The sequence below is a fragment of the Thunnus maccoyii genome, chromosome 18 (assembly GCF_910596095.1).
Source record: "Thunnus maccoyii chromosome 18, fThuMac1.1, whole genome shotgun sequence".
In the NCBI taxonomy this organism is placed as follows: domain Eukaryota; kingdom Metazoa; phylum Chordata; class Actinopteri; order Scombriformes; family Scombridae; genus Thunnus; species Thunnus maccoyii.
This window is the reverse complement of record NC_056550.1, coordinates 29,439,151-29,446,650: the sequence shown is the minus strand read 5'-3', so window position 1 is coordinate 29,446,650 and position 7,500 is coordinate 29,439,151. Positions and strand designations below refer to the sequence as shown.

General features: G+C 51.7%; 2 protein-coding genes across 3 annotated transcripts in view; one reads left to right on the top strand and one right to left on the bottom strand.

The window, feature by feature from the left end:
* The window catches only part of LOC121884938 (suppressor of cytokine signaling 7-like), a 13,742-nt gene extending 8,369 nt beyond the window's left edge, over positions 1–5,373 (bottom strand). The window contains exons 1-2 of one of the 2 annotated variants that reach the window (XM_042394054.1): positions 3,179–5,373; positions 1,061–1,122 (exon numbers count right to left, since the gene is read on the bottom strand). In XM_042394054.1, the coding sequence (XP_042249988.1) occupies positions 1,061–1,122; positions 3,179–4,566 (1,450 nt within the window). In that variant the 5' untranslated portion in view covers positions 4,567–5,373. The remainder of the gene's footprint in view (positions 1–1,060; positions 1,123–3,178) is intronic. The other variant, XM_042394055.1, reaches the window with a different exon arrangement.
* The window catches only part of LOC121884731 (uncharacterized transmembrane protein DDB_G0289901-like), a 3,231-nt gene continuing 757 nt past the window's right edge, over positions 5,027–7,500 (top strand). The window contains exons 1-3 of the mRNA XM_042393704.1: positions 5,027–5,032; positions 5,629–5,988; positions 6,037–7,500. The exon at positions 6,037–7,500 is cut by the window's right edge and continues 757 nt beyond it. Coding sequence (XP_042249638.1) covers positions 5,027–5,032; positions 5,629–5,988; positions 6,037–7,074 — 1,404 coding nt within the window. The 3' untranslated portion in view covers positions 7,075–7,500. The remainder of the gene's footprint in view (positions 5,033–5,628; positions 5,989–6,036) is intronic.

The following is a 7,500-nucleotide window of genomic DNA, read 5'->3' as shown; positions in this document are numbered from 1 at the left end:
AGACTGCTGAAGCTGAATAGAAGCTTCACACACACTTTTAAATGACTGTGTGGACACACTGTGGATTTTATCCTCCATCACTTCCATTGAAAGCACATTTGAAGGATCTTTAATATCCAGTATGAACAGGAGGAATGATTACAGACACCTGACTGCTGGTTTAACACACTGGGAATACTGGAAACACTGGAGACACTGGAAACTCGTCCTTTAATAAGTATAGAATAAGAACTGTTAATATGTGGATCTATCAGTTAGTTATAATTCACAAACAGGCAGCAGCTGCAAGCACTTTGTGATTTAATGACTGAATGATTACCTTTACGCTAACGTTAGCGGAGCAGCAAACTCCAGCAGTAACAAACGAGACCAGCTGACCAACACACACTGACAGCATTAAACAACTCAAACCTAATCTGAGGTGAAGAAAACGTCTCTGAACAGTCTCATTCATCTCAGAAACCTGCAGCCGCTCAGCGTGTTGGACAACGATGTCTTTCCCCGCAGCTGACGGAGCAGCAGAGAGGCTGCTCACTGCTGGAGACATGACGTTAATAACACAGCAGAGCAGAGAGGCTGCTCACTGCTGGAGACATGACGTTAATAACACAGCAGAGCAGAGAGGCTGCTCTCCACTGCTGGAGACATGATGTTAATAACACAGCAGAGAGGCTGCTCACTGCTGGAGACATGACGTTAATAACACAGCAGAGCAGCCCTCCAGAAGACTGTGAGATGCTTCACATTAATTTATCTTATCTGCCAGTTATGGTTCATATTGTATTCCAGTGGAACAAGGACACAGTGAATGATTTAACACAGTGTGCTCTGCCTTTTCTATTCATTCAATGCAGAATCTGTTTTGAATTGAATTCAACATTGTCATCTATCACAACCTTTATTTTTCATCTTTTTGTTCCATCTTGGTAAAAAAAATAAATAAATTAACGCTTTTGTCAGTTAAATCCTGATTTTTTTTGAAGTGTATGACACTCTGAAGGTGCGAGACCGTGTCCTCCAGCCTTTAACACCTTTGTCTCAGTAACATCCAGGTTCTTACCGGTGAAAGCAGGAGTGAAGGGCACCGGAGAGAAGGCACTGTGAGGTCTGGACACCTGCAGCCTGATGGAGAAACACAACCATCAGATTTTCACTGTACTGAGAGCTACTGCAGAGTCATCATCATCATCATCATCATCATCATCTGAAACCGCTACTGATACGGGAAACATCAGTCCAGTTAGTTTTTGTGAGTCTGACGTCTGCAGCTCTTCAGACGGGAGAATTTGTGGCTTCGTGACTGATTGATCAGTAAACAGATTATTGGGAACATCTGCACTGCAATAAACCTCCTTGATGAAGGTTTTAATGCTCTGTTTGAAAGCTGTTTCTGTTATTTTGTCATTTATATGAAGTAGGAAAGTCTAAATATTAGATCTCAGGTGTGTTTTACTGTTTTATATGTGATGAATGTAAATGGCTGACGTGTGTCAGAACCTGCATCAAATGATTATTTTCATTATCGATTAATCTATCAGTCGTTTGGTCCATAAAACGTCTGAAAATGATGAAAAATGCCAGTCGGTGTTTCCCAAAGTCCAAGATGACCTCGAATGTCTTGTTTTTAGGGCTTTGCGGTGATTCCAGGTGGCTCAACAGTACGGTATGTGGTCTACGCCGATCAGGAAAATCAAGGTATGTTAGTCTGATTATGTGTCGGCTGCTTCTGACGAACACAACATTTGTCCCATTAAACCTGAGACTGATGAACAGAGTCTGTCTGGACGCACCGTTAGATCGACTGATTGGTGGAAAACTACTTTGCTTGCAGGTTAAATGGCGGCGTGCTGGGCGGCGTGCTGGGTGGCGCGGTGACCCGGGAGAGTTTAAACATAGAACTGAGACAAAACATCCATACAGAAGTGTTTTTGACAACCGAGCCCGGCTCTGTTAGTTTTCCTTGCATCTTTATTTACTCCTTTATTGTGAAGACGAGATCGGCGTCTGGTCAGAGTCGTGTTTACCGTCTGACAGGACGTCAGAAGACGTTGAAGCACTGCTGTGACGGCAGGACTCACTGTCAGCTCAGCAGCTACTGAAACTAAACATCTGTCAGCGTTCCTGCATCTGGACGGGATGTTCGGACCGTTTCAAAGACTTTCTAAGCAGCCGGAGGAAAGAGTGAGCCAGAAAAGTCTGATCTGAACACCAGGACTCATGTCAGGTTTGAGTTTTAAAGACTGTTTGTCAGTCTAGTGCTGATCAGCTCCTGGACATTCAGTAACCCCAGCTCTATATAATCATGTTGAAATACCAATAAAATCAAAAAATATCATAAAATACAAAATAAAGACGTATTTCATAAACTATTAATGATTAATCAATAATCGGTTATTAACGCCGCCAACTAGTGATTAAAGATCAGACTGAAAAACAATCGATCAGCTGGAAGAGTTATCGATCAGCTGGAAGAGTTATCGATCAGCTGGAAGAGTTATCGATCAGATGGAACAATAATCACTCTCCAGAAAAACTGTGATCTTGCAATCACAATAATTAACACAAGTTCAACTGATCGCTGATCAATATTTATGAGAAATGTTTAGTTTAGTTCAATTGCAGCAACTTTTCTGCAACGTTTGAATCAGCAGCTGTTTGTGGTTTGGACCAATCGTGGCGTTTGGTGTGGCGGTAACTGACGACGAATCTCACCTGTCAACAAACACGATGCCATAGACGAGTAAAACTGTTCCCAGATGTTCCCAGATGTTCCCAAATGTTCCCAGATGTTCCCAGATGTTCCCAAATGTTCCCAGATGTTCCCAGATGTTCCCAAATGTTCCCAGATGAGGTTTGATTCAGTGAGTCAGAGACATAATCTGCCTCGAACATCAACATCAAACTAGATTTATTTTAATAACATTACTGATTTTATTTGCTGCTGAAAGTTTATTTAATAAAGGTTATAAATGGAACGTTGAGTCCTCATGGTTCTCATGTTGTTACATGCGACTCTTCACTGGCTCCAGTTTAAATAAATCACATTATTTTACTTTATTATTATATTATTGTGATTTTACTGTAAAACATCACAAACTGTTTCACAACTTCTGAGAAAAGTTGCTGCTACATCCTGGAGGGACTGATTGATCGATCAGTAATCCATCAGCTGACGTACCTGGCGCTGTCGGGCTCCGTGTTGCTGCAGCTGGACCCCCACACGTCCAGCAGACTCCCCCCAGACGAGGTGGATGAGCTCAGCGACGGCCGCTTGTCCAGACCCCCCCCCGGCCCGCCGCTGGAGCTCTTGGTTCTGAACAGCTTGCTGAGTCGGACCTTCAGGGAACCCCCCTTCCTGGACTTCCCCCGCGGCGTCTTCTCTCCCTCCCCTTCCAGGACCACCAGGGGTGAGGCGGACCGGCCCGCCCCCCCAGAGGCCACACCGAATTTGGGGGTCGTGGCCCGGCTCTGCGGCTGGGACCGGGACTGGTGCTGCGTGGGGGCGTCGGGGGCCGGCAGGTGGACTGGGGGAGAGGGGCTGCTGCTGATTGGGGGGGGGGACACTGCGGCGCCCAGGACAGCCAGCGAGGTCCGGCAGCTCTGGTCCGTACAGACCCCCGCCTCCTCCGCCAGTCTGTGGACCTGCCGCATCAGACCGCTCAGAGTCCCTGCCCCCCCACATGTCCCCCCTCCGCTCCCCCTCTCCCCTTTCTCAGTGCCCACCCCCTCTCCGTCCCCCAGCCCCCCCACCTCCTCAGACCCCAGCCCCTCCAGGACCAGCAGGGCGTCACTGGTCTCACTTGGGTCCTCGCCACCCGTCCCTGAGGCCAAGACGCTGTGGCAAGAGCACCGGGGGAGGGGGGGCAGCATGTCCTCCCCTCCGCCCCCCTCCCCCAGCTGGCCCAGCCTTCGGGCCAGAGCCAGGACCGGGTCCTCACCCCCAGCAGGGCGGTTCTTGCGGGGCTCCAGCAGCCCCAGACGCAGGGCCTGGTCCAGCAGGGCGGGGGGCCACTGAGCAAGCCTGTCTGTGAGGACCCGGTGTCGGTGGCACAGGACTGACCCGGACTCAGGGTGCAGAGCCGGGACGCCCTGTTGGGTCTGGGGTCTGAGGACTGAGTGCCACTGGGGTGGCTGCAGGGTCTCCTCTGGGGGGGCGCAGTGAGGGTTCTGGTCCTTCCCACCGCCCGGACTGGGACCGGCTATTGTGCTACCGGGACCAGGACCTGGTCCTGAGTTCAGCTGCTGTCTCTGTGTGTCCCCCGGGGGGGTTGGCTCCAGTCCGCACTCCAGGATTCGGTCTCCAGACCGCAGCAAGTTCTGAAACACCATCAGCTGGGCCCTGGACCCAGGCCCCCCTGGGCCGGGACCGTGCGGCACCGGGAAGTCCACGAACCGCTGGGCCGCCGCAGTGAAGTCCTCCTGTGGGGGGGGGGGACCGCGACTCGGAACCCGGCGGGGCCTCCGACAGCAGCAGCCCGCCGTCCAGCTCGCCTTTCCCGGGAAGCGGAGAGCTGTAGTGCGGGGAGGCCGAGCCGAGGCCCGGCGAGGGGCCGCTGGTCTCAACATCAAACCCGCCGCCGCGGTGCCCCAGCCCGGCCTTCACGGGCCCGAAGCCGCCGGTCAGCAGGTCCTCCGGCTCGTCCAGCCGGTCGTACTCCGCCGCGGACACGAGCCGCATCAGCACGAAGTCCGGAGACAGTTCTTGTTGCGCGTCATTCATCCTGACAGGCTAACAGAGCTAACGGAGCTAACGAGCTAACGGGAGCTAGCTGCTCTTACATAACACCGATATAAATAAACAGCTGCGGAGCTAACGGCGGCTAGCTGCTGCATCCTCCCCGCTCCGCTAACCGGGCCGCCCGGCGGAGCACCTACCGACAGCCATCCACAGTCCGGACCTGTTCGTGACGGTAACGGCTCCGCAGAACGACGTCAGAACACGAACCGACATGAGAAACGCGTCCGGTGCCGCCGCTCGGTCCGCTAGCTCTTAGCCTCCTACCGACTCATCCTCCGGTGAGACAACATGGATGTGATGATGGAGGCGCGCGGGGCGGCTGCGCAGCGGCGGCATCAATAATCGATCAGTGCTGATTGATCACGGAGGCTCGTGCACACTCTAAACGGAGGAGCCCGAAACCGAAAAACCCGCTGATCACTTCCCGGTACTGGAGGCGTGTGTGTGCGTGTGTGCGCGTGTACATGTGGAGCTCCGGTAAACAATATTGAACATTTTCTGACCTAATTTGAGTTGAAACAAAAAACAAGAATTTTTAGCATTTCAGCACAAAAAGTTTGTTAAGTTGTCTGATTTTATTTTTTCATATTTTCCTCATTCAAGCCCTGAGGTGCAAAACACAACATTTCACAAAACAACAACGTTTAGGAAAACAGAAAAGGAAGGGACTCCAGTTCTTGTTTGTCATCCAGATTCTCTCTCTGAGGGCGTCCTGGTCCTGGTTGGCAGGATAAATAGATCAAAACTTCCGTGATCAGTGGCATCGTCAACTTCCGGGGCTTTAGACAGCCCTGAATCTTTCTGAAAGAGGGAAAAATCTATAAACATCAGGAAATTTAATTAAATTAATTCCTGGCCACCCTCAACCCTTGCTGCTGCCTCCTGCGTAGGTATGTAGTAGCGACCGAGGGAGTGGGCGGGGCTTGGTCCATCTGCAGCCCTCTTTCTCTCACGTGCTGCATGCATGCTCATCTCCTCACCTAGCCTGGAACAGCGACGGTTTGTCTGAGGTAACGTCACTAAGCGCCGACCGCAGGAACAGCGGCGGTTTCTCTGAGGTAACGTCACTAAGCGCCGACCGCAGGAACAGCGACGGTTTCTCTGAGGTAACGTTACTGTACGCCGACCGCAGGAACAGCGGCGGTTTCTCTGAGGTAACGTCACTAAGCGCCGACCGCAGGAACAGCGGCGGTTTGTCTGAGGTAACGTCACTAAGCGCCGACCGCAGGAACAGCGGCGGTTTCTCTGAGGTAACGTTACTGTACGCCGACCGCAGGAACAGCGGCGGTTTCTCTGAGGTAACGTCACTAAGCGCCGACCGCAGGAACAGCGGCGGTTTCTCTGAGGTAACGTTACTAAGCGCCGACCGCAGGAACAGCAGCGGTTTCTCTGAGGTAACGTTACTGTACGCCGACCGCAGGAACAGCGGCGGTTTCTCTGAGGTAACGTCACTAAGCGCCGACCGCAGGAACAGCGGCGGTTTCTCTGAGGTAACGTTACTAAGCGCTGACCGCAAGAACAGCGGCGGTTTCTCTGAGGTAACGTCACTAAGCGCCGACCGCAGGAACAGCGGCGGTTTCTCTGAGGTAACGTTACTGTACGCCGACCGCAGGAACAGCGGCGGTTTCTCTGAGGTAAGGTCACTAAGCGCTGACCGCAGGAACAGCGGCGGTTTCTCTGAGGTAACGTCACTAAGCGCTGACCGCAGGAACAGCGGCGGTTTCTCTGAGGTAACGTCACTAAGCGCTGACCGCAGGAACAGCGGCGGTTTCTCTGAGGTAACGTCACTAAGCGCTGACCGCAGGAACAGCGGCGGTTTCTCTGAGGTAACGTCACTAAGCGCTGACCGCAAGAACAGCGGCGGTTTCTCTGAGGTAACGTCACTAAGCGCCGACCGCAGGAACAGGGGCGGTTTCTCTGAGGTAACGTCACTAAGCGCCGACCGCAGGAACAGCAGCGGTTTGTCTGAGGTAACGTTACTGTACGCCGACCGCAGGAACAGCGGCGGTTTCTCTGAGGTAACGTCACTAAGCGCCGACCGCAGGAACAGCGGCGGTTTCTCTGAGGTAACGTCACTAAGCGCCGACCGCAGGAACAGCGGCGGTTTCTCTGAGGTAACGTCACTAAGCGCCGACCGCAGGAACAGCGGCGGTTTCTCTGAGGTAACGTCACTAAGCGCCGACCGCAGGAACAGCGGCGGTTTCTCTGAGGTAACGTCACTAAGCGCCGACCGCAGGAACAGCGGCGGTTTCTCTGAGGTAACGTCACTAAGCGCCGACCGCAGGAACAGCGGTGGTGTTGTGCAAGTTATTGAATGTGAAATATCGCTATCATGATGATGGCTACCGAGTGAAAACCTGACGTTACTGAATAATTATTAAGGTACTACGTGACCATTTTTACTTAACAATGACCTCATTATCTGTATTATTTACTTTTGAAGAAAATAATCAGCTGGAATGTGTTTGTGCTGATGGGATTATACACGCTAGCTAATATTAGCCTAAATTAGCTAGATATGCTGCCAGCTTAATGCACTGGATGCACCATTCAGCTACATGCCAGAAGTCATTTTGAGAAGGTCTTGTTTTTGTCAAAGGTTCAAAGATCTCTCACTAACATAACTGGAATAAACCCGATACTGATGCTGATAATATTGATTATGAATCAACGAGGACATGAAGACGCGCTGGTGATGATCTGTACCTGAGTCTGAATCTCCCGAACCGCTGAACTCATCAACCATGTTAATGGGGTGGACA